General features: G+C 38.9%; 1 protein-coding gene across 1 annotated transcript; it reads left to right on the top strand.

Annotated features, from left to right (window-relative positions):
* Positions 1-4700: 4700 nt before the first annotated feature.
* On the top strand, positions 4701-7751 carry LOC146472008 (histamine H2 receptor-like). Its single transcript, XM_085120880.1, has one exon. The coding sequence runs from the start codon at positions 5341-5343 to the stop codon at positions 6361-6363; it is 1023 nt and encodes a 340-aa protein (XP_084977006.1). The 5' UTR covers positions 4701-5340; the 3' UTR covers positions 6364-7751.
* Positions 7752-15266: the final 7515 nt, after the last annotated feature.

Here is a 15266-nt window from a genome sequence, read left to right as displayed (position 1 = left end):
TGAGTTTGGTTCCTAAATTTAGATAACGGAGAAGTTGTAGAAACGAAATTATAATAAACGCAAAATATATGATTGAAAGCAGAAATAAATAAAGCTTACCGGTAGTTTCGCTACAAAGTCGTTTCGCTACACTGCAGTTCAGGCGATTCGCTAATATTTGAACTCAATTTGCTTCTTATGCAAAAACTGTGAAACGTAGAAACAGCTAAGATAATTTTTCACACGACCGGATACCGAAATAAACAATTAAATGATTCTTCGACTTCAGAGGTATATTTGTTGACGCTTGGCTTTCCCTGGACAAGTCCATTGATCAGTTAAGTCTCCATGGTATCAAGAAAATGAGTGTTTTAATATGACATTAGGTCTATAATCACTATAATAATTTTGACTGGCAAACACTTCGACTCGACAAGGTTTGCTTCGATTTTTCAAAGGATGCGCTTCTCAGCGCGAGACTTGCGGATGAAGTGTGATATGGAAATCAGCTAAGAAATGGTATCTAATGCGCATGTGCACCAGGTGACTGTGTCCCTTTAAGGCTGCAATCTGTTCTTGCGATTCTGAAAGTTTTGACCAGAGGTTTTTCTCGCAGCTTCGCCGCTCGTGTGTTCGGCCTTCGGTCGAAAAAGTGTTCTCGCCGCAAGCAAGAAAAAAGCTCTGGGTACACCCAACTAGGTAAAGTTCAAATCCCGGACCCACTGGAAGGCCTTTCGCTTCAAATGCTCTACTCCGCAGGCATGGGAAAAGGCTGAATGACCGCGCTATGCCCGGGGATGTTGAAGGTTTGAATTGATCGGCTGATTAGGCCCAAGCCGTACTATAGAACAAAAAAATGTTCACTTTCGTCAAAAAATGTTTAAAATCCATTGTCTCTTGCGTATGACAAAAACTAGTGCGACTGATTTGTTCGCCAAACTACACGGTTTGGTTTCCGACGCACTTTGAAAAAGCTGTTGAGTTAAGATCAATTTGTACTGATTAATAGATTCAATTACATTGCCAAATTACGCGTTACAATTTGTCGGCCGATTTCTTTTTCTGCTGATACATTTGACGTTGAGACCCCTTATAAACACTTTATATTTTTTTAGATTTCAACCGATCATTATTAAGGCTCCAGACTTTAGTAATCAGCCGGTTGTTATTTGAAAATTTAAATCAAAAGCAAGAGCAATATAAAAATTTACTTTTTAAATATTTTTTTATCAAAACTGGAATTTTTGCCCCTTTTCCAATATCTAATATTTAACCAATTTCTCTAGTTTCAGGAGGACACGTCCATTTAGTTAGTTTAGCCCTCCGTATCTGCAAGCCTGCAGTTCAACAAATCAATTCAAAGATCCAAAAACTCGTCCTTGTCTCTAATACCGGCCGACCAATCTTTTTTTTTTTTTTCATAATTTTCTAAGCAATGCATGATGCCAGCATAAATATTTAACTCCCCTACCAGTAGTGGCTCATACTTGGAGTAAATGCGTTAGCTTTCAAAAGCGTTGACAAAAGCACGCGATGCGAGTTATCTTTCCTGATTTATCCGTATATATAGAGAAGTCCAAATTAGAAGCCTTAAATCTGCCAACTCTGTATATAAACGCGGGTAGAACAGCTTTGACAGCCCATCTGATTGAAGAATTGTCAACTGATGGACACCACAAGGTACATGTACTGTTGCGGCCTTCGCAAAAAGATCACGAAAAACGCAAAAGTTTCCGAAAAGCAAAACGAACATATTCACTGAGAACAGTTTTATTATACGCAGTTCCTCCAGATGTGCCAACTAGTGATACTCGATCGATCCTTTAGCTTTGTATTCTATTAGTATGTTTAAAAATGAAATTTTTAAATCCAGTTTAGCTAGTGGCATTGGTATACAATTATTTGCAAGGTTTATTGCATGTAGATAGTTTTTAGCCTTTTTCAGTTTAGCCGTAGTATTTTCAGTATGATAACAGATGTAAAAGCTTATCGTAATTCAGTCGGCCTAAGCCGCTGTAGGGTACGTATCTTTCTATCAATCTAACATCGCTAGCTAGTATGCGTGGGAAAATCAACCTGGCTGAGTTTATAAATTTAATTAATTTTTTCAAATTGCTTTTAAGCCATTTTCATTCAGAATTTTATATTATTGATAAAGTTTAAAAGAAAATAATCTTTCCGCCGTGAACTGGGATCAATTGGTTTTCTCCCTTACGCTTGATCACAGCGAGGGTATAGAGTTCCAATTTTCTACCGTGCAAGGTGTGGATATTGAAAACTGTCGTACGTATTCTTATTTCTAAGTGAGCAGTACAGTTGATTAAACAAAGCGAGGCAATGCAAATAACACCAGTCTTAGCCTAAATCAGTTTATTTGTCCTCCTTTTCTTTACTTGCTGACATGACAATTAAAATTGAAATTGAAATTTGGTTTTAAATTCGTAGCTTGGATCAACAGCTGACTTGTGACGGGTAATCACAACAGTGTATTGACGGCTGGTAAGGAATCACGTTCGCTCTCGAAGCAAAAGATGGCAGCATTCAGTCCTCTTGGCCTAATTCAAATTGGACACAATAACATGTAGGGCTGTTGAAGTGGGAAAAGTATACCTGGCTAACGCGTAAGCTACGTTTAATAATTGAGGTATTGCATTTACAGTTATTTTTTATTATTTATTTATCTATTTATTTTTGGCATTTATTTTTTCCTTGAGGTACTACATTGGGCATTTATTTTTTTCTCTTAAATCATTTTTCACAGCACAGGAAGAGCTTACAGGCGGGAAAAATTGAAAGTTGAAAGTTGAAAGTAATTCGAAACCTATCCACTTTGTATCAAAGAAAGATTTCGTGCAATTTTCCTCGTGAATAAATTCAATGATCCACTGTCTTGAATTTGCAATATTTTTTTGTTTGTTTACTGAGAAATTTGGGGCTGAAAGCAGCACTGAAGCCAAACAAATTCGGTAAGGATTCAACTTCATTAAGAAAGTTGCTTTGAAGACTAAAACAAAAACAATCGACCAAATGAGTTCGCCTTTGATCTTAATAAACGATTGCTTAAATATATGCTTAGTCTCGACACCATCATAGTCAGTATTTTCGCAATGGCGTGCGTTTAACGTATACCGGGTAACATTTTTTGCTTCAGTTTTTCAAACTGATTGTTAAAATGGTTTAAGACTGCGTTGCGACTAAGATTGTCAAGAGCAGTAATGCTCAGCTGCAGCCCCCAAAATAGTCAAAATGGGCGTAACTACACGAAATAAAAAGGGTGTAAGCTAATTATTGTATATGGTTTATAAGTTTTGATTAATAGTTTTAAGGCAACAGCTAATATAGTATTACTAAGCATATTCATTTTCATTTGCTAGATGTGCGATAACTTCCCTGCTATACTCGGAAGTATATTTGATTAAAACCAGGTTGTAAATAGCAAAACTCTGCGGCCTATGGCAAATGCAATAAATTATGGACACATGCTATCTTACTGGAGGCAAAAACCAATTCCGACTACGCATGCTTCTGTAAATATGGGTTATCGTAAAAGACCGCGTGTGTACAATTAAGATTTACTTTGTATGCTAGCAGTTTGTCAAAACTCCGAAAATGCAGATGAAAGTCACTGTTTATGTCATTGGAAACAACGTGCAATAACTCGACTTTAAATTTAATAAAGAAAATTTGTCCTGAAATTGAATGCATACGATCCGCTCCTAAACTGGCATACAGAAACAATTTCTTTTTTGAAGCTTTAATGAATTACAGACAAACAATGTGAACTGCGTCGGACATGAAAGCTTCCTGTTGCTAACTGCAAACAGTCAACAATGCAAAGGACTAACTTGTAGGAATCATTGGATTTGACCCCCGGCCATCAAAAAGAAGCAGAATTTTCTCCTCAAAAAGACTTTGTGTACTGCTCGGTGGTTTTCAGTAGGACGTTACCCACAAATTTAAAATTAGGTTTAAAGCACCCAACTTTATTCTGATCTCTGGGCAACATTTACAAGATTCTGACCAGAATAGCACTTGACTTCATAAAACTGGAATGCTGTCAAATCACAGTAAATTGCCTAGAAAAATCCCAGAACTCTCCAATGAGGATTGGAATTTTGCTCGTCTCCATCAATCAAACGTCTGTAAAATTTCCTGAATCCAAGACAGAACTTCATCTTCGCTATTTTAAAAGTAAGACCTTTTCATTCATTTTTTATTGCTTTCTCCCGACCAGTGGTGATAATTGATTTTCGTCACCTGGTCTGTAATCAAAATTTAACATTATAATAATAACGATCCATACAAATAGACTTCTTTGAAGTGAGGAAACGGATTTCTCTCCTGAAGACTTTTTCTTAAAGATCGCTTTAGCTTACTTAACTTGTTTCTGCATTCTTGAGTTGAAGGTTAAGACGTCCCCTATTCTGGACTAATAACACAATCTATGTATGAATTTGTATTTCTCGAAAACCACCAGTCTTTGCATGATTTGTTTTTGCAATAAAATATAAGCAGTCATAGACCCAATGCAAAAGTGGCTGCCATTTTGATATTCTTTGGACTACACTCAAATTGGCCTCACGAGCCTCGTTCTTGAGTTCAAAAATCAAAAGAATATTTTACCTTGAGTGAGGCTAGTGAGGCTAATTTGAATATAGACAAAAGAATATTAAAACGTCAGCCATTTTTGCATTGGGTGCATACGCTCAACAATTCTCATCTATAAGCTCGAAATTATTTACTGGTTTACAATATGAGGCTTAAAACCGTCACTAAACATGGTTCGCAGCAAATTTGCAGTTTGTGTGTCCCGCACATAACTATGCTATTCCTAAAGCTTTGGAAATGTTGCAAGTGATGTTGCAACATAAGTCCTGAGGAGAGCTTTACGAAACCCTCCTACTAGTTTAGATGTATCCTAAGTATTGTTAGTAAACAAAGGTCTTTTGTTAGGAATACAATAGTCTATTGTTAAGAAACAATAGTTAGGATCATAGTTAATAAAATATGCAATGGTTATGAAGCCTGACAAATTTCTTTGTTATATGTTTTTGTTAACATTTTTGGCCTTGACAGTGCACAGACGACAATAGATTTTGAAATGTGTTGGAGCAACTGACCAGTAGAAACGTTCGTGTTAAGATATTCAACTGTAGTGTGAACATTCAAACAAAGGATTGTGCATTGTCTTGGCCCTTCCAACATAAATTGCAGCACCATTGTTTTCAAGGCAAAGTTTCATAACCAGTCCCTCAATTAACTATGTTAGGATGCATCTTAACTTTTTAGGGCTTGGTGAATCCAGCTCGCGGCGTTCATTTTTGATTTTCATATCATTTCACAGGCTCTGACAAGTTCAGGATGGAATGCGATACTGTAGCACCACCAACTCATCTGTCCTACATCTCCATGTTTGTATCTCTGTTACTCTCTATTGTCACCATACCAGGGAATGCCCTCGTGCTGTTTGCAGTGTATAAAGATCCTTACAGAGAGCTTCGAAAACCCTTCACTGTTATGATAGCCAGCTTGGCACTGGCAGATTTGACCGCAGGCGCTATAACCGATCCAATGGCTGCTTACTTTGTGGTTAAGGAAGTTCGTGGTGGTCACGTGCAGGGTTTTACCGTCTACCTTACTCATCTGAGCTACTTTATTTCATGTACCACTTCCGTGTTAACTCTCGGTTTACTCTCGCTGGATAGATATTTGGCGATATCACACGCGCTGTGGTATAAGGCCCATTTTACCCCGGCGTCAACCATAAAAATATGTATCTTTGTGTGGCTAATATCCGTAGCTCTTTCACTAGCGTATATAAAAACTGGCTTCATCCATTTCGCGTTCGTTTTTGCCAATACTGCCGTGCTGTCTACAGCTTGCGTCCTGGCATTCTCATATTCTAGGATCTTTAAATCTCTGCGAAACAGAACGAGGCAAATCGGTGTCATGCACGAAGGGTCGAACCAACATTCTGAAAGACAAAAATCAGCCGTTTTGGAAAATAAACTGACGAAGCTGTATCTACTGATGTTGGGAGTATTCTTGCTTTGTTTCGTCCCCTCATGCTCATTCATTTACGTCATGTACTTCTGTTCAGCGTGTGATTGCGTTACAATTCATTGGCTTCGAGACATGAGTTTCCTGTTGGTGTTGACCAACAGCTCATTAAATCCAGTTCTGTACAGTTTAAAAATGAAGAAGTTCAGGAAGGCATTCGTGAGTATCGTAAATTGTTCAAAGGAGCCACAGAGAGGAGAAAACCTGACAGGAGAACACACACCCGGGCAATCAACAGAAAACCCGCTGGGAAATCCCGTAAGAGAATCTGTTGTTACGGAAGAAACTGTCATGAGCGCGTTGCCCAGATTTGAGAGCACTTAGCGGGGAACTTTCGCTAGTAACCGAGCATGATATTAGCAGCGGAAATGTAGCATAAAATTACTCCTTTCGCTCCTTAGAGAGTCGGGTTCTTAGCTCTATCAACATGGCGTTTCAAACTGAGAATTTAAAGGAAACGACTCACACCAGAAGTTCTTTTGTGTAGAATAACTGGACAACCTTATGATACCATGAAATCCAAAATGCGACAGGCAGAAAATTTAAAAGCGAAAATAGGTGATAATAAAGTCCAAATTTCAAGAACGCTTTTTCAAGCAAGCTTTGAAATTAAGATACTTTTTCCAACACTTAATTTGTTTCAAGAGTGGTGTTTCCCTTTAATGGTTGCGCTTTAAAACATCAGTACTCAGCGCTTTAACATTAAAAAACAAATTAACGCCTTTCAAATTGTAACCAGCAGATGAGTTAATTTTTTGTAGATCTCGGTGTACCTACTGTCAAAGAATCCGCTTTTTTGAGAAAATGAAAACCAGATATTAATTCAATTGCTTAATCAAGAAATTATATCCGCGTTGTGCTATCATGATCAAGAACATGATAGTTTCTGTTTTAAAATCATTTTAGATTCATAAATAGGAATTTAGACTTATAAATCGTTCTGGGCATTAGAGAGAAAGTCAGTCATTTGAGTACAGCTTGACATTAAAAGTACATCCCCTCTCAAAACACTTGTTCCTAATAACCTAAGGGACATTAAAGAACCAACACACTGTTCGAAAAAAGTAGGGGGCGTAGTCCCCGGTGTGGTGGTCTATCTCTATCTCTGATTTTATTTGTATTTCACATTGATGCGTGAGATCAAAATATGGACTGATAGCAGCTGCCAGTGGCGCCTTTACATGCTGACGTCCGATCTCACCCCACAGAAGAATTGTAAACCGCCATGAGACTATGTGATATGTGCAGTATATAAATATATTAGTTTCACATATTTGTGTGGGAGCTACTCCGCTTAACTACTCCCTTTTTTTCAGATGTTATACTAATAACACTATTGATAAAATACTAAATTCTCCCATTTCTAGCGAGGCACTTATACTTGGCCCCTAGAGTTACTGAATATAATGTATGCAATAAATCAATATAATATTATGCATCGTTAATATTAATATTAATATTAATATTAATAGTATGTAATAAATTATGTATATATACTTAAAAGTATAAATAAGGTCGTCCTATAAATAGCACGAGGAAACAAATGGCAATTAATTGTAATTTTAGTTGGACAATCTGATTCATTGTTGTATAGTGGCCTGTATACTTAATCTCCATTTTGGCTTTAGCAGTTAGCTTTGCTTTTATTAATGATGTTAAAGGAGCAATGTTCACGATTTTTTAGTATTAGCTTGCATGGAAAGTCAAAAAACTATTTCTGTATCAATAAAACATAAATGCTCTAGTTTTGTTGATAATTATTACTATACTAGTGCAAGGAAAGTATTACCTTTACTCTCGCGGGATTTGTCAGAATGAAACTGGGTGGCAAACTTGAAATAACTGGCCAATTTTTTTCCAGGTGTTTCTTTCCTTTTTTTCTTTTCTTTCTCCAGGCTTAAAATATTCCATCACATTTATTCCACTGTCTTATGTTTTGTTTTCTTTTCGACAGGAATCACTTGATATTTTTCTCATCGGTGCTCGAAGCTCTATGACCACTTTGAAAATGGTCACATCCACTCAGCCAATCAGTGCCCAGTATTTGTGTGCTCTATATCCCATAAACTGTCTTAAATTATGTAAAGAGGCGGGGGCTTTGAAGCGCTGGGAAATTGTGGGGTAAATAGTATGCTCTATATAGGGCATACAATGATTTCTTTTGTTTTCCTTTGTCTAAAAGCCCAATTAGTATTCTCTATATAGAGCATATTAATGAGTATATAGACCACGGGTACGGGTGCGGCCTGCCATTACCTCTCATAACTTCCAATATGAATCTTGTAAGCCAGTAATTTACCTCTTCTACGGGGATGGTGCCCAAATAAACTGGAACGGACCTATTCCCATCTCCAAGGGTTTCAATTTGTGTATTTCGGTATTCATCCCAGGCTCGATAGACCACGACCACGCGGTACGTTGTTGAGTTTTCTTTGGAATTCTGCTTCTTACTTTGCTCAATTTCGTTCACTGTGGTAAGCTTTTGGAAACGTGCACTTTTATGGAATTCCTCCCCCAAGCACTCAGATATGTCTACGCTCTCAAAAGCAAGTAACTCTTGAGTGGCAAGGAAGGCCTCGAGTTCCTCGAGCTCTGTATACTGGCTCACAGCCGGAGCAAATAAGCCATCAAAACAACAAAGAATAAACAACGCTCCAAAGAAAGAAAAGCATTGTTATTCATAAAATTCTACCAACATTACGGCGACATCCAAAACAAAATAACAACGTGATTCCCAAATGTAAATGACACAATTAAAATACGCTCATAAATAGAATCAGCGTAAAATATGGTTTCTTCACGGATGTGACCATGTTCTGAGACGGTTGGGATATAGCGCCTCTCGCATTAGATAGAAGTGCCACTCGGCCGCCTTCTATCTCACTCGAAGAACTATATCCCATAGAACACTCGCGTTCATTTAAATTACAAAATAGCCATCTGCTGTTATACTCCTGTTATATTTAAATAAGGAATTGGTAATTCTCAGAAGAAATATCGAGTGGTCTGAATTCGGTAAGCAGAAAGAGAAGAAATTAGAACAAAAATAATCAATGATAAGAAAGTAGGACATTTCAGAACAGATGCCCAGGTTAACTTTGAGGTCAAAACCAAATTTACTTGTGAACACTGCATTGCTACCTGGGTTACGGTGTTTACATTGTGCACGGTTCGGTAATTTAACAGTTTAGACATACTTTGAGTCAGAAAAGGCAGAAGACAGCCATATATATAACATGTATAGACAATTTGGCTCTGTACTGAATTCCTGCCAGGAGAGATTATCATTTGATCAATACAGGATCAATACCGTAAAGGACAAAATAAAAACGGGCGTATGTCTTTTCATTGCTTGCATTTTCATTGTTTTTTAACTTGAGAAATGAAAACTCATTGACGTTTTTCAAATTCAGACTCTAATTAAAAAGCAATAAGCGTTAGCCTTCTTTTAATTTGAACACATTTTCGAGTGTGGGTCTAGAATTTCATAGCGATCTTCGTTAAATTAACTTAAATGTTTTCCAAAATCAAACAGTAGAGGGACGTTGACGAAATTTTCGCAGGATCATCACTTGAGGATTTCTTGTATTTTGACCGTTTTTTTTTTTATTAACAAGCAAACATTATGACCAGGCATAACGTTATTAATATGCACGAATGGCCCTAACGTCGGATAATGCATGAAGACACTGCTAGTTGTCACCAGAAACAGAGTGGGGATCTTGCTAGCATTAATAAAGGATTCGTCCTTTTACCAAGCTATTACACAGAACAGTCCACGAGGGCTAAAAAACTGGCCAACCAAGGACAAAAAATGCATCCAACACAGTTAGCCGCTTGATGATATTTGATATTTTATACGTTTTAACTGTATCAATCAGATGCTATTTTAGCTTAAGACTGAGCTGGTCTTGAGAGCACATTTTTCGGTATAAATAGTGCTTTTTGCAAACTGTGTTTGACAAGATGTTAGAAATCTTAAAAGGGGTCAATCAAAACGGACAAAAGCAGCAGTATGCTCTTAGTGTGCATATGCATACTGTCTTCTAAGGTTATCTGAACATGAATAACTTGTTTAATTTGTTTTAGTCTTTCTGGAATTAATAAGTAATAAGACAAATAACTGTAAGCTAAATAAACAATTGTCATTGATGTATTTTGATCTCAGGGTTCCAAAATCAACTATCCAATCGGATTCGATAAAATGTAATATCACTCTTCTATATAGAGTGTTATCCTCTAGGACATAAATAACGCTGCCTAGGCTGATCGAAAGCGCGTTTACTCAGTGAAGTACGAAAGAGGTAGAAAGAAAAAGGAAAGAGATCAATGAAGAAACTGCTCCAGCTTGCTCTGGTTCTGGCCTTCGCCAGTGTTATCAATGGCGAACAGGCTCCTTTTGAAGACACTGAGGACTTGAGAGAATTAGTTCCACTAGTAGACGAAGGTCTACAGGAAACATTTGACTCTGAGGTAAGTCCGTATGTGACTTCAGTAAGAACTCACTTGTAATTAAAGTACAAAGTTCCATGCCAGTTTCTTGGGTAACACCAAATTGTTTCGATTTGCGGTCACTGATTTCTAAGCCAAGGTATTATTCAGTTCTGAGTTGGGGAGCAGGGATGGCGCAGTGGTGAGAGCACTCGCCCCAAAACCAATGCGGCCCAGGTTCGATTCCCAGATCAGACTCGACGTCATATGTTGGTTGAGTTTGTTGTTGGTTCTTTTCCTAGCTCCGAGAGGTTTTTCTCCGGGTTCTTAGGCTTTCCCCTGTCCTCAAAAACCAGCATATCCAAATTCCAATTCGACCTGGAATCTGAGGGCCACAGGTTTGTTAGTCGTAACAGACTGTTAAGTGTCACCTTCGTTAAACAAAGTTTATTTTAATAAGGGTTGGGAGTACACACATAACTCATACTGCTATGGGTAACCAATACATCAGAAATTCTGGTTTGGTGACGTTCTACTTGTTGGTTGAAATTAATGGTCCTATATTGTTAAAAATCTGCTGAAATGCATAAGAATCAGCGCGTCACTGAGAAACAAGCCGGCCGATTTCAGAACATTAGAACCACTTTATTCTGGTAAGGTGGACGAATCAGGAAACCCAATGAAACGAAACACGAGTTGAATACCACCCGCGTTTTGAACAAATTTTAAATACGTGTGTAAAATATTCCCTAACCAACATATCCACGACCAGGAAAGAAAAAAAATATAAAGTTTGCAATTTTTGGGGCGTTCCTCTTGCACAAACAATGCAAATACTAATTTGTTTCCGCCAAACAATAATTTGAACAGCTTCACGCTATTGTCTCTTAGATTTGTGCGGTTTTTTCCCTAAGTCTTTGAAGTTAATTGTACAACAATTCACAGTAACCAGGCTGTAACAGCTAAAAGATAATGGATAAATAAAATGTCGTTTGTTTGTTTGTTCAGCCTTTATGGAATGAATTGAAGCAATCGAAGTCCTTGCCACTTCCCAGCTTCCCAGTGACCTGGACCAATAAAAAAACTTGTCTAGGGTTGCTCCGTTTCGTAAAAAAGAGCCGTTTATCAGGCAGATGATAGATTGCATTACACACGAAGAAAACGTAATGTAACCAGACTATCCAAATCGGACAACAAAACCATGTTCAATTATTTGCTGGAGAAATACTTTTAAAAACTGGTGCTTCGTATTTCCAACCACACGCCCTTATAAATAAATAAATTTTTTCTGGGCCTGCAAGTAATGTTAAAAACCGCAAATAATCTCTCTTATCGAACCCCGGAGACAATGTTGGATTTGTTCCCTTTTAATTCTGGAATGAGATCATAAAGTAAAGAGACTGTCAGTGAAATATGCTTGCTTACTCTTAAGTGATTAAATAAATTTCATTTCTTAAAACTAATGTTTTAAATTCCTCGTCCTTTTCTATTTTTAGGCCAACTTATTCTTCTCTAAGTGAAATAATTCGGTAGAATCAAACGCGGAATATAATTCTTCAAAATGTTCTCATTCCAAAATGTCTGTTTGAATTTTTCACACATGTCAAACTCAATGGACTCTCAGAAAGCGCAAAATTTCCATAATTTCTCTTCGACCTTACTACATGACGACGAATGTCTTAATCTCACTCACTTATCACTTACCGCCTGTATTTTTTAACAAGAGGCTTAACTCGTCTCCTAAGTAAAGAGAACGTAAAGAGAAGTTTATCCCAAACAATAATGCTAACCTCGCGCAAACACCGGAACTCAGAACTCGTTCGTAAGTATTGAATGTACATTTCATAAATTGAAAACTGTGTTAGTTCGAGTACACCGTTTGTAGTAAGTTTACTGGCTTGAATGTGTGTAACTGAGTTTAATAATAGCAGCACGTTTGTCGTTTTCATGAACATAGATGCCGAAAAACCACTTAGATATTTAATGTTAAGACTGATGTAATAATGGAAAATAATTTTATCAATTTTCGTTGTTACTGCTATTAACGAAGTACATTTTTGAAATAGTTCTGCTGACAAGCATGGATTTGTTTTGCTTCACAAAGTGGTCCAAAGTCAAAATAAGTCCCTAATTACACGGCGATATTTACTATCCATCATCCCAACAACTCTCATGCAAATACATTTGCAGAGTTCTTAAATTAAGGAGGATATGACAAACTGTTAGGGTGAAATGACTTGCCAGAATACGAGCAAATTGGAGTCTTTTAAGGTTAGCCCCATTATATAATCCGCAATTCAAATATTTAACTAAGTCACCCAGGTAGATTATTCTGTGTTATTTGTGACCAGCAGCCCTCATATGATCTCTAAAGTGGAACAAGAAAGCATTTGTGAAACATCCGTGTTTCGTTCTTTGATTGAGTTAATACGCTAATTTTTATTACTTACATATTAACGGTACGCAATTCAGCCCTTGGCTGCCATGTATTGTTTTCAATAAAATCTTTATCTTATCTTTTATCTTTATCTTATGTGTAGACAACCGCTGTTAATAAATGAACATGGGTATTAATGTAGGCTTATGTATGCGAATTTTCGTTTAAAAAAGATGACTGTGTCTGACTAAAACACCGGATTTTTACTCAGCAGACAGTCTTGAGAGATGCAAAGCCCCGACCGCGTCCATCAGGCTGGCCGCTTCCATCTGGTTGGCCTCGTCCATCAGGACGCCCATCTCGTCGCCCACGTCCGTCAGGACGTCCATCTCGTCGCCCACGTCCGTCAGGACGCCCATCTCGTCGCCCTCGTCCGTCAGGACGCCCATCTCGTCGCCCTCGTCCGTCAGGACGCCCATCTCGTCGCCCACGTCCAACAGGATTTCCTCGTCCATCAGGCAGGCCCCGTCCAACAGGGTTTCCTCGTCCATCAGATTGGCCCCGTCCTTCAGGATTTCCCCGTCCATCAGGTTGGCCCCGTCCTTCAGGATTTCCTCGTCCATCAAGTTGGCCCCGTCCTTCAGGATTTCCCCGTCCATCAAATTGGTCCCGTCCCTCAGGATTCCCTCGTCCATCAGGTTGGCCCCGTCCTTCAGGATTTCCCCGTCCAAGCAATTGGTCCCGTCCCTCAGGATTCCCTCGCCCATCAGGTTGGCCCCGTCCTTCAGGATTTCCTCGTCCATCAAATTGGTCCCGTCCCTCAGGATTCCCTCGTCCATCAGGTTGGCCCCGTCCTTCACGATTCCCTCGTCCATCAAGTTGGCCCCGTCCTTCAGGATTTCCCCGCCCATCAGGTTGGCCCCGTCCTTCACGATTTCCTCGCCCATCAGGTTGGCCCCGTCCTTCAGGATTTCCTCGTCCATCAGGTTGGCCCCGTCCTTCACGATTCCCTCGTCCATCAAGTTGGCCCCGTCCCTCAGGATTTCCCCGCCCATCAGGTTGGCCCCGTCCTTCACGATTTCCTCGCCCATCAGGTTGGCCCCGTCCTTCAGGATTTCCTCGTCCATCAGGTTGGCCCCGTCCTTCACGATTCCCTCGTCCATCAAGTTGGCCCCGTCCTTCAGGATTTCCCCGCCCATCAGGTTGGCCCCGTCCTTCACGATTTCCTCGCCCATCAGGTTGGCCCCGTCCTTCACGATTTCCTCGCCCATCAGGCCGGCCCCGTCCTTCAGGATTTCCCCGTCCATCTGGTTGGCCTCGTCCATAGGACGCCCATCTCTTCGTCCACATCCCTCGTGGGATTATAAATCTCTGTTTTAAAATTTCACAGCCGATAAAATGAAGTTGGAATAATTGTTTAAGGGAATAAATTTATGCAAGAGCAAGCTGTTTTTGTATTAATTTAGCATTCTAAATATTGTAAACAGTTGTTTACACAGCTCTTCCTTGTGGAGTTACGAAGTTGGCTGGGAAATCGGTTACTTGGTTAACCAACTACCCCGTTATACTTTGCGAATTCATTTATGATCGTCTGTTTATAAATTTTTCAATAATCTTTCAGTGACTCCTTTCTTAGCTGATGCGACAGAAAAAGGTTAATAAACAGATTATATTGCACTTTGAGGGCACGAACACAATGAAATCATGCTTATCGCTTCTATATTACTACCGCTGGATTAACATAAAACTTGCATACTCGAAAATGTATTGAAACATATATTGGTAAAATTACTTTTGGATAAAACATAAACTTCGAAGTTTTGAGATTTGTTTACGCTGGGCTTGCAAATAGATTTGGTGCTTTGCAAAGTAACAGGGTTGTTCATCGCCTATAAATTTCACAATGAACCTTGCATTGCGTGGTTACTGTAAGCAATTTAAAACAAAAAAGACTGCGCATGCATATCGCGGATGAAAACGGCATAGCGGTTATACCATTAAGTCAAGTTGCTGACCAATGATGACTGACCTGTGATGGAATAAATTGTTTCGGAAATGCTGCAATTGCTAATGCAACATGAACACCTGATTGATTATGATGATGTCGATGGTGGTGTTGATTATAAGGATGACGACAATGATGACAACTCTCAACACTGGCCACTACTACTAATTAATACAGCTTAATCGAGAATAGTGAACGCTCGATTGTGCTGATTTCTTCAATAACACTTAGCTGCTAGTTTTACTGTTGCTATTCAGCATTTTTACCTTCAGGAGTTGCGTTAGTTAACCATCAGAAAATCTTTTCAAAAAGGTGGTCAGTTGTTTATGGGTACTTGTCAGAAATTAGCAGGAGGGGAAGGGAAGGGGGGGTGGAAAACAGGGGAGGGTCACAGTTTTGTTGAGCCCTTCAAAA

The sequence above is a fragment of the Pavona decussata genome, unplaced genomic scaffold (genome assembly GCF_977016875.1).
Source record: "Pavona decussata unplaced genomic scaffold, jaPavDecu1.1 SCAFFOLD_102, whole genome shotgun sequence".
NCBI classification, from domain to species: domain Eukaryota; kingdom Metazoa; phylum Cnidaria; class Anthozoa; order Scleractinia; family Agariciidae; genus Pavona; species Pavona decussata.
Note: the sequence above shows the minus strand (reverse complement) of the source record. Positions and strands in the feature narration are given on the sequence as shown.